Raw genomic sequence first — 26,474 nt, 5'->3', positions numbered from 1 at the left:
ATCACAAGTAATGCCACAACACAAGGAGGGTTAAGACTAGCACATGCCTCCTCCGACACATATAAAGTTGAAATCAGCGACTCCCCAATCATAGTGGCAGCACTTTTGACCACTGGACCACTCAGAGCCCCTCTCTTTAGTTATTGTTAATTCAGATCTATTATACAGAGTTTTAAGAACACGTACTAGAATATAACTTAATTTTTTTTTCCATTCCTCAGCAATTACATCAACAGTCATGACTGGATAAGCATGACTGGATAATAGAGAGTGTGTGTGTATGTGTAAACGCACTTATTTTGAGAGCTCATTGGTCAAGCATGTGCCATGTGCCTTTTCATCGTAAATCTTATTTTTAATAGACCTTAATCACAATAGTCTTATACGCAGCATTTTCCAGCCTCTTATTACTGATGAAAGGGATAAAAATAGAATTTTAATTAAAACATTATCACATTGGTCTAGTTTGTCGTGTGTAAGTACTTTTAGCTGAAAATACCACCAGCAGGCCCAAGACACGGATTTAGCTAAGTTGGCTGTTCTTGCTGAGTCTAAGCAGTGGGATTGAGAGAGGCTTCATGCTTAAGCCCGTCTTTGTGAGTTCTCTAGAAATCCCTTCAGAAATAAATACAACTTATTATCTGTTCCTATACTTTTCTCATGTAAAAAAACTGTGTTCTGCCATTAAAAGAATCATGTTCTGTTATTTAACAATGTCTATCTTTATGTACATGTCAGGGAAAAAGGTGTAAAAAGCTGTTAAAATTGTAAAATGTTGCATTAATTATTCTCTTTATCTGTTTCCAATGTATAGCAATTTCAGTAGTTTCAGTAGTTTTAGAGGAAACTGTATAATGTCCAATGAAGTTTTTTATATCCAATACAGCAACTTTATAGTTGATAGGTGACAGTGCCAACAGTGGCAAGGCTAAGCTATGAATTATAAATGTAAGCTAGGTATTTAGTAAAAGGTACAGGATGTTGCATAATGTCTGGACCCCTTTTTATTACAGCATTGCCATGGCATTCCAGTTGTCTGTCCGGGTTTCTGTAGAGTAAAGCCCACTCATACAGTTGTCTGAGAGTTACAAGGCGCTGTGTTGACACAGTACAAAACCTCAGATCCGGTGAAATGACTCAGACTCAGGCGCTGAATTGCAGCCATGGAAACTAATAGACAGCTCTTCACTTCACAGGTGTGCAGTGACAGAACTCTATTATTAAAAAGACTGAATCACAAGTTTTTATCATATCTTTTGTGCCTTTGTTCTGAGTACACCTGCCTGCTTTTTACAGTCTTTATCATTATTCCTCTTTTCTGTAGACCATTTTAATTGCTTTCTTAAATGAAGCCTTTTTTTATTTTCCAGCCTCTAATAAGTGATCAAAAGCATTTAATTAAATCATACAGAAGAATTTTTAAAATTTTAGTTATAGGCACCTAATCACATTGGTGCAAACTTTCATGTAGGTAATTTAGCCAAAAATTCACCAGCGGAAGTTTTACAGTGGCGATTTCAAAGTATTATTCCTAAAAGATGCTCCGACTGATCCAGCGGGCTAAGCGCTGCCACCATGATCAGGAGATCGCAGTTCGAATCCTGTTCATGTAGGTTGCCATCAACTACTGAAACCCTAAGAGAGCACAATTGGCCGTGCTCTCTTTGGGTGAGTAGATGGCACTCTCTCCTCTCATCACTCCAAAGGGTGATGATCAACACAAGGCATCTGTGAGCTGATGTATCAGAAGTTTTTTATTCTCTTAAGGATTGTAGAGAATTGTCTTATCGATATATCGGCTATCACAGAATCACAGTATTGTCAGAATATTGTAATTATATTCATAATTATAAATCATAAGATGCCCTGTGATTTCCACCCGTATAACACATAATCTGTTTAATTATTTCATATTATTTTATATTTTTAATATAAAATCTTATCTTATCTTATATATCTTATCTATATATCTATTTTTTTAGATATGATCTTTGTTTCATGCGTTCAGTGATCAAAGCTTTCACTGCTAGATGTACAGTGTGTTATTTTTTCTCTTTTTTCATAGGCCCTTTTTAATTGCTTTGTTAAATGCAGTTTAAATTTTTTCACACTCTAATCAGTAATCGAAAGCACTTAATAAGATAGAATAATTAATTTAATTTAGCAAGAGAAACCTTATCAAATCGGTCCAGATTTCCAAGTAGTAATTTTAGCCAAAAGGCCGCCTGCAGGACTAAGAAATGGATTTAGTGAAAGTTGGCTGTTCTCACAATGTCTCAGCAGTGGGATTGAGAGAGGCTTCGTGCTTAAGCCCGTCTTTGTCGGGTGGTCTATAAAGCCCTTCACAAATGAAAGGAGAAATCCGGGGTGATTAAAACCTGCTGTGATCAAGGTTAAAGCAAAAACTGCTGGTAAAAGAAGTGTGTATATATAGAGGCTTTAAATCAATGGGATTTTCTTGTCTTATGGCTCAAATTGGGGTCATGAAGCTCATTAGTCAGCAGTCAGGAGATGTAATTAGTCAGCATATTCTGTAGCCTGCTGGCTCATTTAACCATTTAAATAACTCGAGAGTTATTATTTCATTCTTAATCAGAAAATATATTATGATATATTAAAATATGTACTGTAATTTATTTTATGTCTAAATAACTAATGAGCAAGTTGTGTTCGAGTGACCAATTTAAGTGTGGGCCTACATATGTAACAGATACAGCCGAGGTTTTTCTACTTTGCTACATGCTCATCGCAGAATTTAGCAACAGACACTTTAAAATTAATATCTAAACATTTTGGAAACCTCAGGGTGAATTTCACTGATGAAAAAAAATACCACTTTTGCCTGCAAGCAAAAATTATGAAAAGATGAAGAGGTATTTTTAACCCCGTTTTTTCTTTTCATTTTTTTATTTTTATTTTTGCACTTATCATTGCTAATTTTCTCGTCTCATACAATGTGCATGAATGTTTCATTATTTTATTTATTTTTGTATCCTTATGTTTGTTTCTATTTTTGCTTTTTCCTTATTTTTTATCTTTTATTTGTAATTTTACTCTTAATTCATCTGATTGGGCAGTCATCAGAGCATTTTACAGCATGTATTTGAAAACTATGTGTGTGTAATACTGAAGGACTTTCATAGATGTATTTTCTCTGATGAACATTAGAGGGCACTTGTGTTCCACTGTTCTCCTGCACTCATCAGCAGCCGCTCCAGATTATCTGACTAGGTGTAACTAATCTTACATCACTGGATTAAATGATGAGTGTGAAGGAACAATGGGATTATATAATGTAACTACAGTGTAGTGGATGGTTGTGAATAAAATGGTGATCTCACATTAAAAACGATTGTGATTTATAACTTGTGTATATAGTTTTTAGGTTAATGAAATACAAATAAACACTTTATTACATGTAATATTATCATGTAATTAGGGTTGCCACCCATCTGGTAAAATTTGGAATGGACCTTTATTCAGCAGTTAAGTGTTTTGATAAAATTTGTTAAAAATGAAAGGTTAAAAATTTATTTGTACTGTATTTCCATAAATGTTTAATACACATGTATGTTATACACATATCAACACTAAATCTAACAATAATAATTAAAACAAGGCCAACTGTAAAATGTGTGTAGTTTATTTATTATACAATAGTATTATCCAATATATATATTTTAACTATGGATTAATCTCAACTCAAAGCACACATTTAAACATGGATTAATGATTTGGTTATATTAATTAAGCTGTTGATTATATGTTTAAAATTGATTATATGTTTAAAACTGTTATCTTAAAGCCAGATATCCAACAATATATATAATATATACATTTAAAGAACAAAACATACTAATGAACTAATAATGAATAAATTATAAAACTATAAGGTGCATTTAAAATTCTTTATTTTCCCAAAAATTATCAGTGCGCCTTAAAATCCAGTGTACCTTATATATGAATTTTACCAGTCAGGTTAAAAGGAGCAGTAAAGCTACTTCACTGAAGTACAGCATTATACAGGAGTTTTATTGAAGTTCTCAGGCACCGAGACTGGAGCAGTATTAGCAGTAGCCGCTAACCGCAGCGCTAGCTCTTTTGCTGTTCGGAGGTGAGTATTATCAGGCTGTAGTTTGCGTGTTTACCATGTTAAAACAAGCTACGTGGAATGAACCACTAGCTAATATCACTCTGTCTCACCCAAAACACTCAGGGTTTCTCAGTATAGCGCTGTCCGGTGGCATTTACTTGTGTTGGCTAGCGCTGCTAACCAGTGCTCGCTAAGTGCTTGCTAACTATGGCTAGCGCTCACCCTTGGACAAAATACTAGAATTCTAAGCTTACTGTAAATAAACAAAAGCGCTTTACTCCCCCAAATAAACAGTTTTCAGGAGAGAAATCTGTGTAGATTAATAGCTATGGCTCAAAATAATGTCTTATATAATGTCTTAGTAAGTTACTTTAAAAAGCAACATAGTTTCTTATTATTTGATATATAATGTGTCTGGCAGTTGTTCTTTGCAGTCACAGTTAGTGTTCTAATATATATATATATATATATATATATATATAAAATAATACTAACAACACCCACTAATGAGCAGAATTACTCTTTTTACTCAGTCTGTACAAAAACTGTCAATTGATAACATCATAATTTCGCTCAATTAATTATTGAGACTTGATGTTCGGGTCACTCCCTGTTTTTAAACACAGAGACCCATCTCTTTTAAGAGCACTTAACTCAGAAATAACCTTCCACTTAAAGACTTGCAAAGACTTGTAATTGCACTCATATGTCTTGCTTTGATTTATTTGACATTCAGGCACAATGAAGTGTTGTCTAAATACTGTAGTCTACCTGTTGAGTATTGTGAATCTTCTGTATCTAGGTATTCATACTGATATTTAAGTTAGGTAGTATTAAGGCTTGAGGTCTATCTGGCCTTTTCTCAGTAGCTAGGACTTGTTTTTTAAATTTATTTATTTTTTCATTCCAAAAGCATCTGAAAATAAGGAGAAGTGATTTTAATATCATAAAATAAGAGATAATCAAAGGATATAAAAGCTTTGCAATATCATTTCAAAATAGAGAGAGAGAGATTAAAATAATCAAAAAAATATTTAGTCTCTCAGTTAGTAACTGTATGTGGGGGGAAATCTGATGTTGCCAGAGCAACATTTGCTCATGAGCTTTATCTATTTGTGCTGGAGGAGGAGAGGAGCACAACATATGCATTTGTTCCTGAAAAGGTTTTTAACTTATCTTCTGGACTCGTGCACGGCTGCACTTTGTGTATTCCGGTTAAACTGGACTCATTTGGTTCATTTTTATTATTTGTGTGATTCATTTGGGCTGGTGTGAATGCAGTATTTGTACCTGGACCAAAACACGTGTACCAAGGAGCTGGTCTCTTCTGTTTGGGGTATACATCTCTTCAGGTGTGCAGTTAAACCTGGTATATTGTCCAGATAAATGACTGATCTGCAGCTGGGTGTGGGTGGAGCCAGATGTTGCTTTGACACTTTCTCTGGCTCTGAAGAAGCAACCCTTACACTTGAGCTTAATATCTTTATGTGTTACGTATCTTCAGGAGGAAGTGGGAGTGGGAGCTTGTGCACGTGTGAGAGAGCAAGACTCGGAGAAGTCTAGGAAGGAAAAGGAGCAGTGGGAGGACTGAGAAGAAGGGAAAGCTGAGGGAGCAATAAATAGCCAGGGTGAGAAAGGAAAACGATACAGGAGACAAGCCCCCAGTGGTGAGGAGGAGGGAGTGAATGGCTGGAGACCCCTTATGCTTGGTCCAGCTGTTGCTTTGGGTTTTTTTTGTTGTTTTTTTTTTATTCATCATCAAGAGGAGGAGAGACCACTTGGCCGTTCTGACTGGAGCTCCCAGTAGCCAATCAGCAGCCTGCCCCTTCTGCGCTGTCATCAGGGGCTGTGATTTGAGGAAAGCTCCACTCTCCTGCACTGAGTGTGTGTATGTGTGTGTGTATATGTGTGTGAGTGTGTGGAAGGCTGATAAAATGCCAGGTCTCCGCTGCCTCTGGGGAGAGCCTCATTGCCATATGATTTGAAGAGAACCAGGATCGATGCTCGTGAGAACGTATCTGTGAAAGGGGATTGTCTCTTTCTGGCATCTTTTGCTTTTGGTGGTTTGGAGGTTCAGTTTTTTGCTTGGAAGTCCAACATCATTGGTTTTTAGTCTTCTGTATTAGTCTTAGTTCATCAGGAAGCACTTCTTGGAATATCGTACCTCCATGTATGACAATTTGTACCTGCATGGCTTTGAAGACTCGGAGGCGGTAAGTAAGGGGATGGGTCAGACCATGAGGTTCAATGTGTTTGTGTGTGTGTGTGTGTGTGTCTGACTGAGATGATCATGGGTTGCCTTGGTAGCATGAGAAAAGATCATACAGAGCAAGCAAAAAATACACACACACACAGGCACAGACACTTACACACTCATCTTTATTATATTTAGTGTATAGCTCCATTGGTAGAGCAGCACTGGGTTGCAGGAATTATTCACCATGCAGATGTGCCGTATAGATGTGTAGAGAGTACTGGGGGGAGGGGAGATGGGTTTGTGTGTGTAAGTGTGTGTCTATAAGTGTGTGTGTACATATAAGTGTGTGTGGCTATATGTGCTAGTGACACCTGCTCCCTTTCCCCTAAATGAAAAAAGCTCTCTCGCTCTCTTCCTCGATCGCTGCCTGTAACGAGGGACCTGGGGGAGGGCCGGAAAGCAGTGGCAGCAGTGGCAGCAACAGCGGCAGCAGCAGCAGCCTGTTATTCCATATGACTGAACAGCCACTGACTGCACAGCGTGGCTGCTATTCCTGCTCAGCCCAGAAACACGTTGGTTCAGTGCTGAGCAGCTTTTGCTGTGGTAATTGATACTACTGCGTTGCTACATCTCTGCTGTTCCTCAGAGAGATTGTTTCCACTCAATGTGTCATTATGTATGGGTTTCTAATGGATGGGGCTCCTTTAAAGGGACAGCATTTCCCCCCACAGTACATTGATCCTCCCTTCTGGCTGTACTGTTGGAGGAGAGGAGCACAACAGATGTAACAGGGTGGTGGTACATTATCTCCTGACATTTTCTCCTAAAAAAGGGTTGCAACTGATCTTCTGGACTTAGGGTGCTTTCATGGCTGCACTTCATGTGTTCAGCTAAACCAGACTAATATGGTTCATTTTCATAATTTAAATGATTTGTTTGGGCAGGTGTGAATGCACTATTTGTACTAAACTTTTCTATAGATGTAGTTTAATCTGCTATACTGTTTAGATTATTCCCAAAAGCTATGAACAAATGTTTTTTCTGCTTTCTCTAAGCTAAATTGCTTTGAAATACGTGCTATACCAGAACATAGGACCTTCTTCCTGTATTTACTTTCTTGCTCCATCGCCAGACAGATCAGGCCAATAAGCAGAGAGAACATTCTCTCTCATGGTTTGTTTTGAAGCAGTTTTGTTGTGCTGCATTTGGGATTTTTTCTTGTGCAAAACCAACCGCACCAAAGGGGTAAAGCTTCAAGTTGGACTGATTCAGACCAGAGAATACTAACCATATGTGTGAAAATACCTTTAAAGTTCTTTTAGACCTATCTTTGTTGGTGCCGCAAACCATGGCCCTGAGCAAAGGACCAAAATTTGATCTGACCAAAAGAGGTGGTCGAAGTCTCAAGGCATTAAACCATAGTCTGGTTTAGATTACAGTGCTGGTGTTTCTTGTATCTACTGTAACTGTAGAACAATGCTTATTTATAATCATAAGTAAATATAATTAAATGGTAATCTGTTATGCTCCTTTTGCTGTGGGCATGTAGTTGAAAGCAGTCTGATTTTGGTATAGGTTGCAGAATTCGGCACAAGTCAACCTGCTGAATTAACTTTTTATGAACCATTTCCAATAACTAATAATTTTTGGCAAGTAGCTACAGTTAATGTTCTTGGAACAACATTTAAGCACTCTTTTAAAGTTGCTGCAATGTCACTTGTGTCAGAGTTTAATTTTTTTGTATTAGGAGTGTCCATTTTAAGTTTACATAAAGTTATTATTCGTCTAGCTGGAAATGATATGTGAGAAACATTCTAATAACGTCGGATGCAAACCATTTTAATCACTTTTTTAGAATGGTTCCGGAATGTTATTTCTGTAACGTTAGAGGCTAACCTTCTTGGGACCTATTCAAAATTTTGGTAAACATTCTTAGAATGTTCTCTGTTAGCTTGGATGATGCTAGAGCCGTAACAAAGTCCTCATAACCACATGAAGTCTGAAACCAATACAAATGTTCAGGTCCAGACTTTCAGCTACTTAACACCTACTGTAAGCTGCATGATGTGTTTCTGTAAATCAATGTTTTCACAGAAAAACTGCTTACAAAAGCAAGATCTCTGGAAGGCTAATTATTATATGGAAAACAAGTGCAGGAATCAAGTATTGACCTACAGAGCTACATTGATCTCCAGAGTCTTCTCCCAGGTCTGTGACGTGGCTCAGTTGGTGCAGTCTACCCTATTATCTTCAAGCTAGCTTCCAAGAGGTTGCTTATCTTCAAGGGTTAAAGATAGAACACACGGCAGGACACCATATAATCAGTGCTAATATGAAAAGCACCCAATAAACAACACATTATACATCTAAAAGCGAGGCCTGTAAGTATGAGCACAACAACAGGCTACAAATAGCACTTACTTTAAGGCATTTATCCATTATCTAGCAGAGTGTAGAGCATCATGTAATAATCTTAAATATCAAGCTGCTTTTAAAGCATCATTCACTGCTGACATTTGGCCCTTATTCACAGTGTAATGAGGTCCATTCACTGAAGCTCGGGATTGTTTTATCAGCCGTGTGTTTAGAAAGTGGAGCCCAAGCTAAAAACAGCACACCCAGAGTGACTCATCCCCACTGCTGATAGCGCTCTGAAGTTTTGTTCATTAGATGGACATTTGCTCCTTTTGTTGGTCATCCTATTATGGGTGTGCTGTCCTGCATGTTAGTCAGAAAGGCTCAGTAAATAGCCGATCACCTCAGGAAGCCACAGACAGTATGACAGGCCTCTGTACCATCGAGCATCTGCTGTGCTTTAATGGTGACTAAAACTAAAGTTTGGCTTTGCATTTGGCTGCCTGGAGTTTACAGTGTGCAATTAATTTCATAAAAATGTATAAAAGTTTTGTCCTGTGTAGAGTCTCTGGAGAATTGCACACATTTCACACATTTATCTATAGGAAGTCTGTAGAATTAGCTAGAGCATCCTGTTACTCTTAATTTTGTTGCTGTCCAAAAACGATGTATTAGTTTTTTTTTTTTTTTTTTCCAATACATCTTCTACAGCATCCTTTAAATTGCAGAAACATGAATAGATCTATGTGTATGAAGGAAGGTGGTTGGTGTGGCACAGTGGATAACACCACTACCTGCTAGTGAGCTACCACATCATGTGGGAGACTGGGGTGTCTGGGTGACTTTGCTGCTACAACAAATAAGAGTCCTTGGGCTAGACTCTTAACACTACATTGGTCGACAACCTCTATAAAAGGAATAACCTTGTAAGTCCCTTTGGATCAAAGTGTCAGCTAAAAGCCATAAATGTTAGGGAAATGCCATAATTCTTAATTTATACTATAGGTGTACGATATGGACATAAAAAATCTGATGTGTAATAACGCTATAAACACGATAAAGAAAGATTCTAAGTTAGTTTAAGCTCCTCCTTTTCTGCACTTGGCTTAGCTGAACTAATTTTCCCAGGTATTAAAGAAGTATTAAAGTTTTGTCTCACTCTACCTTGCTCTGCCTCCAGCCTCATAACGTAATTTGTACACAATCTGCAGTGTGAAGAGCTCCCTCTATTGTAATGCAATCAGAGTTTGCTGTTGTTATCGATGATATCATTGGAGATCTTTAGGTGTCTTCGGCATGAAAACTAATATTGCAATAAGAATAAATGAAGAATAAATATGAATAATCTTACAGCCCTAACGTATACTTGAAATAGTGTGAATATGTCTGACAAATGCACAAATGACATTTTACAAGTCCTTTTAAATCCTTGTATTTCGCCTCTGAATGAAACACAATTATTTCCCTTTTTAAAGTGGCCTTTTGAAACAAAATGTTGAACTGAATTGTTATGATTGGCTGGTTTACAGCACTAGGTTGGCTAACAGGACCCAAGTAGTCCAAGAAATACATTGTAATTATAAATGACAAGGTCTATATCAGGGTTTAATGTCAGTTTACATTCACTACCTGACTAAAATGTGAATAAATGTGGCATGATAACTAGCACCGGGTTGGAGCATCTCATAAATGGCTCCACTCCTGGACATATGATACATAAGCTCTTCAGTAGGTTAGAGAGAATGATGTAGAAGCAAAAAATCCCTGTGTGAGTAAAATCTACCTGTTGATTGGACGCCTCAAAGGAGAATTTTGCTTTGTTGGTCATTTCTTTGTACATTTTACCCTGAAACTGATATAGTTTATGTTGAATCATTCTCTAATTATGACTCTCTCCTCCCATAAACATAAAGCATATCTGAGCACTTTGTCCACACACTCTGTATGTGTCATGTTGTCTTTTTTGGGCATATTTGTCATATTGATGAAAGATTAAGGTCATATAGATTAGCCTCTTTGATTTTGTTTCATTAGTGGCAGAACAGCAAGCAGGCATACTCAAGAAGCAGTTAATCTCAGTGCTGGAGAGTGTACATGTTCTCCAGTCACACTGTTAAGTGCAACAAACATGCTGCCACCCAACCTGATTAATGAATAATGCTATTTCCACTCTCTGCAAATCTAACATCACTGATCATCATTTTATAATCTCAGCACAGGCTTACACAGCTAGCACAGAGAGAAGAAAGGAGGAAAGAAGCTGAATCATTGTGGAAAGGAAGGAAAGAAGCAATCATATAGGGAAGGAAGAAAGTTAGGGAGAAAGGAATAATGAAAGAAAGGAAAAATGAAAGAACAGAATAAAGGAAAGCAAGAAGGCTTTTTTGTCTCCTTCCTTTCTTTGTGTTCCTCCATCTTCCTTTACTTCTTTCCTTTTTGTTTTGTCACTCTCTCCTTTTCCTTATTCCTTCCTTTCTTCCTTCTTATTTCCTTATTCTTTCCTTCCCTTTTCCAATTATGTCCTTTTTTCCATCTTTCCTTTTCCTTTCTCACTTCCTTTTGTTCTTCCTTACTTGTGTCCTTTCATCTTTGTTTTCTTATTATCTTCTTACTCCCTCCTTTATTTGTTTTCCTTTCCTATTTTATTCCTTCTTTTCTTTCCTTTCTTCCTTCTTTTTTCTTTAATATGTCTTTCAAATTTGCCTTTTCTTTTTTCTTTTATCGATCTTTTATTTTCTTTTGTTCCTTCTTGTCTAAATTCCCTCCTCCATTCCTGCATTACTTCATTTTATTCTTCCTTCTTTTTACCTTACTTCCCTCCTTACTCCCTACAGCTCTTCCTTCATTTCATTCCTCTTTATTCTTTGTTTCCTTGTTCTTTCAATAGTTCATTTAAAGCAGTACTCACTAATCCTTCCTACATATATACATTCCATGCATCCCATATATGAGTAATGTTTATGTTAGCTATGTGCCTGGCAGTCAATGCTAGTAACAAACAAGAACATCTATTGAACAGGCTAATTATATGGCTACATACTGTAATAGGTTATATTAACAGGACAAAACAAAAAAAGTCTGTTTCAGATGGACTGTTTATCGTATTTAATGACATTGCATTACAATAGCCTACATTTCTTAACTGTGGTTTACAGTGTTGAGTGTTCTGGATATATTTATCAAAAATCATCATCATTAAGAATTAATGGAAAATGCTTTTGGCTTGTTAGTTTATCTGTGTTGTGTTTGAGTTCTGGAGAAGAGCAGGCAGAGCTCCAGACCTGTAGTTTACACTAAGTGTTCCCCAGTGCTCACAGACTCTCTGGCATCATGTAAGGGACAGAGTGGCGCCCCACCTGGCATTTGTGGAGATAAGCGAAGAGTGTGGCATGACACTGTCAAGCCCCTACTCCCGACATGGTTAGATAATAACGTTTAGTGAAGGAGTGTAGAGAGAGAGAGAGAGAAAGAAAGAAAGTAATAGTGTATGTAAAACCTAAACCACCTGGTATTTAAATAAATTTTATTTAAAAGTTGACTGAATCTTACTTATTTGAGAACACTTCTAAAATTTAGTTTTGGTATCCCAGGTGGATGCTATGATGTCTCAGGTTGTTGCCCAGCCAGGGGTTGCTGTGGTACCCTATGTTGATAGTTGAATGAGCTAAGAAAGGAAGAGTTTCTAATACTGTGCCAAAATAATAAACCTAGTATAACTTTTGCTCTCATTTTGCTGAAATGTAGTAACCTACATACAGTAGCAGGACAAAAGAAAGACAACCCTGCCTCTTCGTCCTCTTCTCCTGTGTCACAGGTTGGCATGGAAGTGCCCTTGTAAACCTAAGCACTCATTTATCTGAGTGATTTCAGCCTCTCCAGCCAAAAAGTGACAGTCACGATATTTTTATGTTGCTAATGATGCCGATGAATGATGTCCTTTTGTCATAATGTCGATGAGCGGTTCAGCAGTGGAGGAGCTGTCCCTTGGGGACATTTGTTAGCTTGTAGGGTGACAGACAGAACTGGACAAGAAGACACTGAAGAAACTAGAACGTGTTTTGCCTTACTGGATTCTGATGTAACTCACCCCAATGCCAAACCTCCCAGTTCCCTCTGGGATACACTTGAATAGCACTGACGTGCAGCTCTATCTATCCCAGAGGAGTCTGGGGGTGGGAACCAGAACAATATTTGTCACCATGTTCTCCCTGTGTATTAGCACACCATGCTACACCAAGCTAGGGCTGGACGATATTGTTAAAAAAAATCTTGATATTCCTCAAATATATGATTTTAAAGATTTTTATTTGCAAATGAACAACATTATTTGTAGTGATGCGCAAGTTGTTGTTTCCTTTACATTTCATTTTAACATTTTATATATATATATATATATATATATATATATATATATATATTACGAATAGTAATTATAAGCACATTTATTAGAAGTATTAAATACACAGTCTCTTTACTTAAGAATATGGACAAATTAAAACATTGAGTTGTTCCTTAAAATGTACAATTACTTTTCCGCTCTGGTGTAAACCCGTTAGACTGGTCGCAGTTTCTTTCTCCATTTGCTGTTTTGCTGAATCAGGACCAGAATGTGCATGATATTTTGTAATAATTATTGTGATGGCCCACTAAACGTTCCTACAACCAAAAAAGGAGTTGGAGGATGCTTAGGATCCAACCATGTTCATATAGTGTAATTCTTTTTAACCTGTTCATCTTCAGTACTCAAGATTGACCATGTTAAAAGCCATTGTAGCCTTTAATTCTTTGTTAAAATGCAATACAATAATTGTCCTATTTTTTACTGTCCATTATAATTCCTAAAAGCTCAAAAAAGGTTAAGGTGAGTTCTGCATGGTCCTCCGTGGATCGCACCAGTGACCCCTCGGTGCCCATAACCCTGTCACCACTCTGTCACTGGTTGCTGTTTCCTAGAGAGCTGTTGATAGGCGCTGACCACTTTATACCAGAAACACCACACAAAATCTGCCGGGTCTTTGGATGTTTGTTGTTCATCATCCAGCAAAAATTATTTAGCTTTCCTAAAGGAAAAGGTAGCTTTCACTCAGGAAAAATACACATTGGCACTGTTTTAAACCAGTATATGGTGCATTTGAGATGGTTGACCAAGCTGCGGGCAATATGCTGGCAGGCTTTTATACCGAGACTGTGCCGCCACCTGTTGGGTAAATATTGTGCCATGCTCCACTCTACATCACTGTCCTCTCCATCCGTCCTACAGTATAGCTGAATCAGCAGCACGATGGACGAAACCAGCTGCCTGCCGAGAGTAAGTCGTTCTGAAAGGAGAGATCTTCACTGACTGAGGGTTCCTCAAACACTTGTGTGATAAGCTGGCACACTTTTGTGAACTGGCTCCCTTAACAATTAACTCTGCAGTCAGGTTTTACCTCTGAGGCCTTTTGTTTCAAGAAGTGGAGGACTTGTCTAGGCCAATTATGCACAGTTTTTAAAGCCTAAAACAGGTGAGAGATTAGTACTTGTTACTTTTAATCAAACTAAAGTTTTCACTAGGGAAATGACTTACTTTTTATATAGATTAATTACTTTACAGTAAATGGTGGGTATCACCAGTACTTTTAGAACAGCAGCACACAACCTGATGAACACAAGCTCCTTGGTTTAGAATCTGGTCCTGATATTTTAAGTTGTGAAAAGGCCTCAAAAAGTGAATTTTAAAATAAACTTATTCAGATTACATAAGACAAAGATTCAAATATGAGGTTAATGCAATATTCAACTTCATTCTACTCAGCTTTCTTGCTTTAGAACAACTAAATTTGGTACCTGAAACCTGGAACTGAGAATTTTTTAAATCTGCTTGCCGGTTATGTTAATAATTCATAGTATATGTAGAGCAGGAGATGTTTGCACTGTTTCAGCGTGAAGAACTTTTTGAAGTCATAATGAACTTTAATGTTTCACAATCACAGACAGAACACTCTTGGGTGAAGGTAAACACTCTCCATTGGTTATTGCAATTCATTGTGGTAGTTGTAGCCTTTTTTTAAGATTAACCATGCTTCATTTTTTTACATTTATGGCATTTTGTCGCACTTTTAGAGCAACGTACATGGTTATTCCTGTTACAAAAGTGGGTCAATGTATTGTTAAGAGTCTTGCCCAAGAACACTTATTGGTGTAGCGCAGCATAGTTACCCAGACCTGCAATTGAACCCCCATCTCCCACTGTACCACCCCACCAACCATGCTTCTTTGCATTGTGCTGGCAATTTAACTCCAATTTGAGTATTTGACTTCCAGAGAGATGAAATATTTGTTTCCAAAGCTATATGGAATTCTGGGTCAGCACAGAACTTCATGTGCTGGAAGCATCTGGGACAGAATCCAGTGTGTGAGTGTGTGATACAGTGAGTCACTTCTGCTCATCAGCTCCACACTGGAAGAAAATGATCGCAGATATGTTGTACGAGCGTCCCCCAGGACCCTGGCCTCGCGTATATCCAGCATTCTCTTGAGAAATAAACACAGAGGGAGATGTGTAGATTGTGTGTGAGGGAGATAATAAGCCTGAGACTGAGGGGAGGAGCGTGAGGTGGTGATAAATCAGAGTGGGCTTCGATCTTATCAGGATTCACAGCAGCTCCCCTTACCGGACTCGCTTCACTGAACATTGCTTATGTAACAGTGGTCACATGACCATGTTTGACTAGTAGGTCCATGATCTTGTGTGATGGCCATAACTTCCTTTCTTAATATTAAAACATAGATATAATGATAACATGTACGTGTGGTAGATTAAATCTTTAGAAGGAAACATCTGTGGAATCCTTTAATTCTAAGATAAAACTTCAACTGGTTCTCTGTTTTAGAGAAATACAATATTCTACATGATTTTAACCCCATATATTGTGTATTTAAGCCAATACTTCAGTTTTTCACTTTCATATTACACTGTTGTCATAATTGGCAACAGTTTCATAGGCCCTAAAATAGAACCCTGTGAAACATCACAAAATACTAAACCAAATCCTGTTATTGAGTTAAACTGTTACGTTAACAATAGAGTGTGCCTCAAAAGTACTCCAAATAAACAGATAACAAATACCCTAATTTTTTAGGGTTAACATGTCAGATTCAGATGTTCTGGCCTGTCCCAGTAATTTCATTATAAACTTATCGTACAATATTTTTATATGATCCGAATAAGTATAGCTTACCTTGATAACACCTATTTTTCACCTGTTTTTCTTTGGCATATTTGTTTACATATATAAGAATACTATTACTATACATAAGAATTATTGTAGCAGTGAATTTATAACTCCTTAAGCTCCTTCATATTCACACTTCAACTAATAGGCTGTTTAAAAAACAAGCAATTAAAAATATTCTCAAGAAAATTTCACTGCAAAAATAAAATAATCTCCCGAACTTTTATTAATCAGAATATTATTGCTCTTTAAATTGGTGGACATTCACTATTATGTTCATAAATTATTAAGAAGACCATTATATAGTCTTAAAATTAAAATTAAGTCAACAGTAATCATTTCTGTGACAGTATATTGACCAAAAATGAAAGCTTATCATAACAGGACTACAGTCCTCAAATAATAATTTATAATACTGGCAACAACCATAATAACATAAAAATAATGGAGCAGTCTATAGATACGGAGCTGACTGACTCAGATGATAAATGGCATGAATGATGGGCTCTTCCCATCTCTTATCATCTGCTGATTCTCTGCTCCAGTCCCGGTGCAGACACACGACAATACACGCCAGTTCTGAATGATGACCCTGAATCTGCAGGAGGAGCGTTGATGTCATGTTGACGAAGAGTCGCTCTATAGAAATACGCATCACAACGGATGTTTCATTCTGCTGGATAACTTCCACCCTGGTACACTGGAGCACGTTCCTTCCTGCCAACCACACAGTCTCTCTCCCTCTCTCTTTCTCTGTGTGTGTATATCACTGTGCTGCTGTGCTGTGTATTAGTCATAAGGCATTCATTATTATGTCTCTGTCTTTCTCTCTTTCTTTCTCTCTCTCTGTTTTTTCTTACTTCTTTCTAACTTTTTGTTATCTGTATTTGTACAGCTCATTTGTCAGTTGAAAAATCATTCTGTCTGTTCTTTTAATTTCGTAATGTCTTCTCTTTTACTCTTTATCTGTTTCAATGTTCTGTCCTCTTTCTAGCCTGCTGTATCTCTCTCTCTTTCTCTATCTTTTCTCTCTCTCTCTCTCTCTCTTTTTCTGGCTGCTGACTGAGGGCATCTCCCTGGAGCTAGTGAGTTGTTGGTAATAGAGGGTGGATTGGAGCATGCAGCTCTTGTGTGACAGTAATGACATCAGACTGCTTCACCCGAGAGGAGGACGAGGAGTCAGCAGTCCACCCCCACCCCTCACACGCTTCGCACACACAGAGGGAGAGAGGGATGGAAAGGAGAAGAAAAATCTCTCTGGAGCATCACTAAGGACACTAAGGAACATTGCAGCAGGGTGTGCATATATATATATCAGCAGCAGTGCTGAAGCAGTAGTGAACAGAAAATTCAGTGCTCCATAAACGCAAATACTCGAGTATTAAAATGACATTGTGTCTATGCTGTATTATTAACCTGTTTTATTAATTAGGTATTTAAAAAAAACAATTTTAAAGCTGTGCTGCAGATCATGTCACAGTAGAGGAGTAGCTTACAGTCATTAAATCATCATTAAAATGTTTAAAAATATTGGAGGTCCATGGATCAGATTGGAAGCTTGTTTAGAAGTTTTAGGATTGGCTTTTGCTGCTCTTATACTGCAAGAGAACCTGTGTAATAATTTGCTTTATCGTGCTTCAGTTTTCTGCATTTCCATATTTTAATTGTGTTTATTTCCCAAATGGCAGGCTTTATCACAGATCCTGACACAGGTTTCCCAACTTCAAAGGTCTCATTCCATCTTTTTTTTTTTTTTTTTTTTTTTTCATTTTAAAATGTCTTGTTGTGAGCTGTTTTTTGTGAAAAAAGTGCTCTGGTGATCCGGTATAACACTGCTTTAGTCCTGTGGAGAAGTAGAGGGAGAAACAATAGGATTTCAGCTCCTGTTAATGAATACTCATTCATGCAAATATATCGCCTCTGATTGGCTAACAGCACTGAGAGGCAGTGAGATGAACAACAGTTAGAAACGTTCTAAAATAAAAAAAAATTGAAACTAATAATAGTCTTTGCAATGTCATATATTACTTTACAACATGTGTAATACCCTGCTCAAGTGCAGTTCAGCCACTGATGTAGTCTTAGAGTCTCTGTAAAACGCGAAATGTTAACACAGGGGTGGGTAGTCCAGGTCCAGTAAGTAAAAATTGTGGTGGATTTTTACTTGTAACTAATGTAAACAGAACTTTTCTAAACATACACCAACTGTCTTAATTGTACTTTGCTGATGGTGTTCCATAGACAAATTAGACTAAACATTTGTTCCTTAGGAACTCAGGAATGAACTGCCATGTTGTTCCTAGTGATATTAGCTTCTATCTGATGAGACGGTGGCGCTGCCTGGCTTCAGCTCTGCCTGTGGGCAGTCACAAACCAAGGTGGGCGTGGCCATGAATACTAATTCACGGGTTGACGTAGACGCGGTGCTTTTCCTGATTGACTTGTTTTTCTGAATATTTTCTTTTACTAGCTACTGCAGACAATGGAGGTTAAGAAACAGTTTCGTGTGCAACATCATATACAACTCAGATACACCTATTGTATTTCACACAAAACATGAAAAAGTGGATTTAAGCGAAACGACACCGGTATGCTTGTCTATGGCCTGTCCGAATATATACTCGTGTAGACCTTGCACTTGAAAATTTCACAACCTGGTAACCCCTCATTTTGGCTAATGGTATATACAGTACAGTGATGGATTTTTAGACTTGTTTTTAAAGCAGCAGTTGAATGTATTACTGTGGTTAAAAGAGGTCTGGATGGAGGGGGTGGATGTTTTATATAGGGCAGAGCAGGACGATTAATCAGCCTTCAAGGTGTCTATTGGCTTTGAGCACAATCTTTTGATTAGAGGATCAAAGCATCCGGTTGCTCTTGCTTTCAGTGCCTTCCTCTGACAGACTAAAGAAAGAAGCATTGTTTTAGAGCGGCAGAAGATTCTCACATACAGCTGGAGTCTGTATGTGCAGCTGCTGATCCCATGTTTGTTTTTCTGCATGCGGCACATTCAGACGCATGTAAATATTTGACGCTGTAGTGATTTTTAGTGCTGTGAGAACTTAAACCTCTCCTTTTCTAAAATTTCTAAAATGGTTTTAAATTTCAAAGTCAATATATCTAGGCTTTGCTATGTCGATCTTACGAAATGGTTACAAATATTTCATTAATTTTGTTGATTTTCTCATGAAAAAAACTGGATCAGCACTAGCGGTTATCAGCTAATGCCGCCCTACAGCACTACACTGAGGAACCCTGAGTTTTCTTGTAAGTCAGGCCAATATTAGCTAGCGGTTCATCCCACGTAGATTGTTTTAACATGGTAAACACGCAATTAAAGGATTTTAAGTGCGCCTTAAAGTTAGAAAAATACGGTACTAAGGTATATGCTATATACTGACCTTAATAGTATGAGTTAATTAGGTTATTACACAAAATATTAATGTACTAAACCAAGCGTTGCTATGCCAAAATACATCACTGCAAATCTGCATGCAATTGGAATGCATCTATAGTCTCTTTCTTTCTGATCCCCTGGGGCTACTCCCCATGCTATCTAAATAAGCCGGTTGTATATTTACTGTGTGTTTACTGGTTAAATTCTGCTGCTAGATGTGTGTAGAAATCAAGTATATAGATAAAAGTTTATTTTAAAAAAGGTAATATTTATAACATCCTTTAGTAGACCCTCTTGGGATGTACCATTTATTTATCTGGCTACAGAAGACACAATAGTATTTCGATTAGCAAATAATGTGTGCAATTTAATACCACTGCTTTGCCTTGCTTTTTTCCCCTTCTTTTTTATATTTTAATGAACTTTGATTGCCTCATTTAAATGCAGTGTGAGAAGTTAGATACCTGGGTAAGGTGGCTGTTGGCAGAGCTGTTTAAGGCATTTGGGGGCCCCAAGCAAAATGGATAGATAACTCCGCTTCATGATTGCTGAAGATCAATATTTTGCCAGCTGCAGGAATGACTAACCTGGCTGGCTGGCTACTGTCAGAAACTAGTATGAGGAGCCTCTTTGAGGGAGATTCTGATAGCAGTGTTGTTGTACTTCCCTGTATTAACCATCACATTATTTAAAAGCATGCATCTTGACTTGTTGCAACAGGCCTGGCTGTTGGGCAGCATGGCGATGGATTTTTGCATAATTACAGCAGAGATGCACAACGTGAAAGTAAATATAATTTTGCTAATACTCACCTATGAACGTGTTGATATAATTTTAACACCTCTAATGGCCTAATTTGGCTGAATTATGCGTGATAGATTTTGGAGAACTGTAAATAGCTCCTATTATAATAACACAAATTCTGCTTTCCAGCACAGAACACACTCGCAGATCTCAGAGCTCAGAGCTAGTGAGTGGAAACAGGCAGCCAACTATCTGCTCTCCTCCTAATGCAGTATTGACCCAACCACCCTTCTCTCTCTGTCTCACTCCAGTTAATGCACTTTCCAGTAAGATCACTTCAGCTGAATTCCCCTCTCAACTGTGGGCTCTGCCAGCATCCTCCCAGCCCTCCCCCCCAGCCCTCAGCTTCCTCGTCATCCCCACCACGGACTGTTTCTCTGTCACAACACACATACACACACACCACTGAAGCACAACAAGTGCTCTCCACCTGTAAAAGAAAAAAAAATGGAGTCTGAATGGCAGTTTATGTCACAGGTTGTCTCTATGATGGATGTCACAGGATGTCTGCCTGGCGATGCTGTTGCTTAAAAAAGCACTTATGTTTTTTTATCACAATGATATATAGAGTATCACAGAATCACGGTATGGTTATATAATAGTTATTGTGTGGTACGCATCATGATAATATCTTATTGTGAGACACATCTTAATAAAGAATTAGGAATGTCACAACCCCTTCCCCCTTTCCATTTTTTTAAAAGCTGGTATTTATTTTCCTATATATTTGGAAAGGAGACACAGTAATAATAGTACTAAATATACACTAGTGTAGCTGCATATATCGCATTTTTATGTTCTTTTTTTAAAGAGTAAATGTGCATGTGTTTGTGTGTGTGTGTGTGTGTGTGTGTGTGTGTGTGAGGGAGATAGAAAGAAAGTGCCTGAAAGCCTTAATCAATGCAACAGCGATAGCATTCTCAGTGTGCGAGTGCATCAGAGTGTATAGTTATCTTATGTAAAAACAATGCAGCGTTACATTTTCAAAAAATCAGTGATCCGAATCTTTTCCACCCGATTCCAATCCTTTGAAAGTCTAATTTTATGAATATTTATACAGTATACAGCGATTATACTGGTTCACTTCTTTGCAGTTCTGCCGTTCTGCAGAGGCCACTCATGCTTGAGGGTAATTGCTAATGACACACTGTACTTTCTAAAAACAACACACAGGTGAATGAGCTGTGAGGTGACTGTAACGGTGACTCATTGTGTTTGCAGGGTTCAGCTGATTCCTACACTAGCAGACCGTCTGACTCAGATGTGTCTCTGGAGGAGGAGCAGGTCGGCCGGCCGGAGCGGGAGCAGCAGGCCACTGTGCAACTCGAGAGGGCAAAGGTCAGACAGCCATACCTACAAACTAGGCTCTTCACTTTTGCTTTGGATAACTTTCTATATTCCTCTTGCCGTCCACATCTATGCATGTCTAACAGACTTATAAACAGAACTCTCTTCCTCCTGTAACTCCTGTAAAGCATGAGACGTGTAGGCACAGGATCAGTGCACATAGTTTGTTTTAAGTTTGCCTGATAAGGCAATGTGCAATAAACTGACAAAGATGAAGCATGCAGTGAGATTAATGAAAGAATCTAAAAGTGAATTATCAGCATAGATAACAAGCGAATATGGATACAGACATACACTGCTCCACGAAGACTGCATGAAGCCCAAGAACTGTATGCGATATACAGTTATGTATGTGATATACATGTTATTTTTGCGATATATAGGCAATATAGGCTTGATTTAGGGCATGTCAGTGTGTCTTTGCTATCGTAACGACAGGAAAAGTACACCTTTTGCAGCTCTCTTAATTAATCATGGAGGTGTTTTTGGCGTAATTCGAAGGAGCACCAGTAGCTCATTTATGGGAACAGCAATGTTATGTTATTTCGCATTTTGTTTATTGTTTAAATCGTCCAAGGCGTGAAAATAGGCTGTTGGCTGAATGCTCAGATGTGACAGATCAGGAGCTTAGAACAATAGAAGAAGCCTCCTCATTTAGTTTCTTTTATTTTACATGGACTGCTGGGTATGGTGTGCACATGAAGCTTGATTATATGAGTTCATTATCACATCATTTCTTTTTTACAAATGGGTAAAGAAAGTTACTAGATATGATGATATTTGTAGTAGAAGGTCTTACCAATAAATGAGCATGTGTTCCAATACTTCTGTCGATATAGTATATATAAAGAGACACTCTGTTGTAGGCTAAAGCAGTGGCCTTCGCCGTGAAGACCAACGTAAGCTACTGTGGTGCTCTGGACGAAGATGTTCCTGTGGCTGGAACTGCCATTTCCTTTGATGCTAAAGACTTTCTTCACATCAAAGAGGTAAAGCCAGCACACTGGGATGTAAAAACAGTATCAGGGTTTAGTTTTGTGAGATATTTCTTAGTTCTTAGATGTTCTTAGTGCTGCAAATGTTAAGAATAGAACTATGCTTTTAATAATTTTTGTTTCCACAGAAATACAACAATGACTGGTGGATAGGACGACTGGTGAAAGAGGGCTGTGACATTGGTTTCATTCCCAGCCCTTTAAAACTGGAGAACATTCGTCTTCAGCAGGAGCAGAAGAGGGGTCGCTTCCATGGGTGAGATAGACTTTAGCCTGAGAATAAAGACAATTGTAAAAACCGCTATATAAATACATTTGATTTGATTTGTTTATGGACAACTTTACAGGAGGAGAAAAAACATTCAAAAAATCTTGAATGTTTATGTTTAACCTTAACATGGATCTTAACATGCCTTGTTCCATATACAGGCTACAGGTGTAGGTGATACAAAACCCTTTTTTTCTGCAGTAAAATAACTTATTTACATTTAAAAAATTTGAAGGCTTTGAAATCTTCTACAGGACTGCCTGTTCTTTTTTTCTCTACTCCACGTAATAAATCCAGATCAGTAACAGGAATCAACCCAAATTCTGCATGTTACGTCTATGAAAATAGACGTAAAAACTAGACATAATTTTTTTTTTTTAATGTTCAGGAAGGAACCAATTTTATAATTTTATTAATTATATTTTGACATTTGCAGATTTACTTAAATTTTACTTTTTTCTATTACAATTATTATTTTGAGTAATGTCCCTTACTAATCATGAAAGTTTCTTTTATGTAATGCTTGAATAGAAATCCTCAAGATTTAGTGGTGTAATGTCAGGCAGACAGTTGACAAAAATCCTGGCCTGTTAATGTAAAGGGTTAATGTAAAATAATAAGTTTTATTTCAGCAAATTTTGGTGCATTTCTATAGAACTATAGCATTTCATGGTGGAACTTGGAGATAATCTAAAAAACTGCCACATTCATAGATGTAACTGTAATCAGCAGCAAGTTAGTCTATACTGATAAAATCATGGACTGTGAACGCTGTGACGCATACTCTGCATACAAACTCTGTGAATGAATCCTGACTCTCAGGGTTCCCAGTCAACGTTAATAATCTTGTGTGTTGTGCATTGAGTCATGCGCGAGTCATCCCTCACCTCTTCAACCGTTTGTTTTCCTGTAAAAAGAAGTGTTTATGCTGCTGCCGTAACCTAATGATGTAGTGGGTTATTTTTAGGTCTGTACAACCAGTGTGTTGAACGACAGGCTTTTTCTAAAAGCCTCTTCAGCAGGGAAATGGCTCTTGTTTAAAGAATGCTGCTTTACTTCGGCTCTGTCCACCACGTCATTTCTGTTCTTGTGACAACTATCGGAATTAAAAAAAAAAAAAAATTCTTAATTTTACCTTAATTTCTCCAAAGCCCCACAAAAACAGCTGGTGTGTCTCACACACTCGGTTTAGTTAAATGTAATAGTGTGTTGCATCATTAAATCATACTCAATTAGTGTTTGTCTATGTGTTTTTTTTTACAATGAATGTTTATATATTTGTTTTATTTTAGACTATTTTAGAGTTTTTAACAGTGACTATTCTGTGTTCTCAGAAAGTCCAGTGGAAACTCCTCCTCCAGTCTGGGAGAGATGGTGTCTGGCACCTTCAAACCCAACCAACCTTCTGCTGGTAAGTGTTTATTCTACATTAGAGGGTTTTAAAGTGGAATCCTTTGAAGGACTTTTTGTGTGTTTGCTACATTGGAGGGTTTTAAGGAGGAATCTTTTTAGAATAATGTGTGTTTGCTACATTGGAGGCTTTTAAGGTGGAATCGTTTTAAAGGAGTGTGTGTTTGCTACATTTGAGAATTTTAAGGTGGAATGTTTTTGAATGATCGTTTCCTACACTGGAGTGTTTTAAGGTGGAATCGTTTTAAAGCAGTGTTTGTGTGTTTGCTACATTAGAGGGTTTTAAGGAGGAATCTTTTTAAAGGAGTTTTTTTGTTTGCTACATTGGAGGGTTTTAAGGTGGAATCTTTTTGAATGAGTGTGTGTTTGCTATGTTAGAGGGTTTTAAGGTGGAATCTTTTTAAAGGAGTTTTTTTGTTTGCTACATTGGAGGTTTTTAAGGAGGAATCTTTTTAACTGAGTTTTTGTGTGTTTGCTACACTGAAGGATTTTAAGGTGGAATTTTTTTGAAGAAGTGTTTTTGTGTTTGCTCCATTGGAGGGTTTTAAGATGGAATTAGTTTTGAAGAAGTGTTTCTGTGTTTGCTATATTGGAAGGTTTTAAGGTGGAATCTGTTTGAAGGACTGTTTGTGTGTTTGCAATATTGTGGGTTTTAAGTTGGAATCTCTTTTTTTAAGGGGGTTTTGTGTGTTTGCTGCATTAGTACAATAGACAATTATATTGACAGTTTTTTTTATTTTTATTTCCCCAGCTAAACAGAAGCAGAAAGTGGTATGTATTCTTTTTTTTTCAAATAAAACTTGAAAAATAGGGATTTATCAAGCAGGGCTAAATATATCTCTTGCTGCTGGGTAATTTCCTTCAGCTTATTGTGAAATGATGATATGAAACATATTGTACCTCTAAATAAATGTGTCTTATTACAGGCTGAGCACGTCCCTCCGTATGATGTGGTCCCCTCCATGAGGCCGGTGGTTCTGGTTGGACCTTCTTTAAAGGGATATGAGGTAGGTATCGTCCTTCGAGATGTTCCTGCCTTTGTTTTGTCGGTTCCGACACGCTGAAAGGGTCTGAGAAAGAACAGGGCATCTTTCTTTAAGCGCCGAGGGAGAGGGGAACTCGGGTTGTCACTGAATAGCAGTCATCTTCTCCACATTGTGTTGCCACGGCAACAACCTTCTGGGTACAGCACGCCATAGTCTCAAAAGTGGAGCATGTTTTGAAATTAGAAGCAGAGAAAATCAACAAAAAAGCCCCAGATATCACTGTGACAATACGACATGTGCTTTACTGAGCACAGACCAAAGGAAAAAATACAGGAGCTCCGGTTTATCACTTATTTAACAAAGGTTTCGCACATCTCTGGAGCTGAAATGCAGAAGAAAAGAAAAACAAAGCAAATATGGTAAAAGAAAACACAGCAAATCATGTAAAATCACACAGGCAGTGCATTCTATTGCTTGTAGTCATTTTATCCATTACCACATTGCACTTTGAAGCATAAAGCATTGAAACATTAAACTTATTATCCATACTTGTCCATAATGCACAGTTAAAAGTGGTTTGATATTAAATATTTGTGATCCTTTCTTTTTTTACATGATAACACATTTTACAGAATCTAAAATTGGTCAAAAACCATGTTTCACTATCCAGACTACTCTTTACAGTGGTTGTAATGAGCTAAAACACTATTTGATTACTTTATTTTTGATTACACTATTTATTAAGGTGTTTTATATGTAATGTTTATGATGGTAGTGTAAGTTTGTGGTAATTTACCACTTGTTTACTTTGTACCTGACATGAGTAAAGTAAACCTGCTGTGAATAGAGTTTGGAAATACATTATAGACCAACACTTTAAAACAAATTGCATGTATAAGGGAACATATTAACAGCAGCTTTTATGTAAGAGCTTTTTTTATGAAAGAGAGCTTTCCGAGGTATTAAACTCTTTATATCCATATCTTTATATTCTGTCCTTATTCCCCACCTCTTTAAACAGTTTTGAATTTGTACGTTTCTCCAGAAAAAGGGATTTCATATCAATTTACTTTGAATATTCAGTAAGCATTCTGAGTAAGTGCTTAGTTATCCTTTATATTTTGGAAAATCAGTTAAATAAAACGTGACAATTGTGAAGTTTCTTGTCCGTTTTAGTTTGTTATTCTTGTTAAAATAAATTTATTTCAAGTAGTTATTTTTACTGAATAAATGAGAGCTTCCATTCCCGCAGCACAGTTGTTACATACATATAAAATACACCATTTTCTCACCAAAACCTTTTAAATGTTGCAGTATATAAACAGTTAATCATCCCATCTGACTCAAGATAACAAGATAAAGAGTTCAAGACAGATTGTAAAATTATTTCATGAATATTTATTAATTA

General features: G+C 37.4%; 1 protein-coding gene across 2 annotated transcripts in view; it reads left to right on the top strand.

Moving 5' to 3' along the window:
• The window catches only part of cacnb4a (calcium channel, voltage-dependent, beta 4a subunit), a 44,184-nt gene that overhangs the window by 8,480 nt on the left and 9,230 nt on the right, over window positions 1-26,474 (top strand). Inside the window, exons 1-7 of one of the 2 annotated variants that reach the window (XM_007227918.4) lie at window positions 5,878-6,306; window positions 21,282-21,398; window positions 22,274-22,396; window positions 22,531-22,658; window positions 24,005-24,081; window positions 24,832-24,851; window positions 25,007-25,087. In XM_007227918.4, the coding sequence (XP_007227980.2) occupies window positions 6,262-6,306; window positions 21,282-21,398; window positions 22,274-22,396; window positions 22,531-22,658; window positions 24,005-24,081; window positions 24,832-24,851; window positions 25,007-25,087 (591 nt within the window). In that variant the 5' untranslated portion in view covers window positions 5,878-6,261. Of the gene's footprint in view, window positions 1-5,877; window positions 6,307-21,281; window positions 21,399-22,273; window positions 22,397-22,530; window positions 22,659-24,004; window positions 24,082-24,831; window positions 24,852-25,006; window positions 25,088-26,474 lie in introns of those variants that run through there. The other variant, XM_007227917.4, reaches the window with a different exon arrangement.

Source organism: Astyanax mexicanus, chromosome 11 (genome assembly GCF_023375975.1).
Source record: "Astyanax mexicanus isolate ESR-SI-001 chromosome 11, AstMex3_surface, whole genome shotgun sequence".
NCBI lineage: Eukaryota > Metazoa > Chordata > Actinopteri > Characiformes > Acestrorhamphidae > Astyanax > Astyanax mexicanus.
This window is presented reverse-complemented; position numbering and strand designations above follow the sequence as displayed.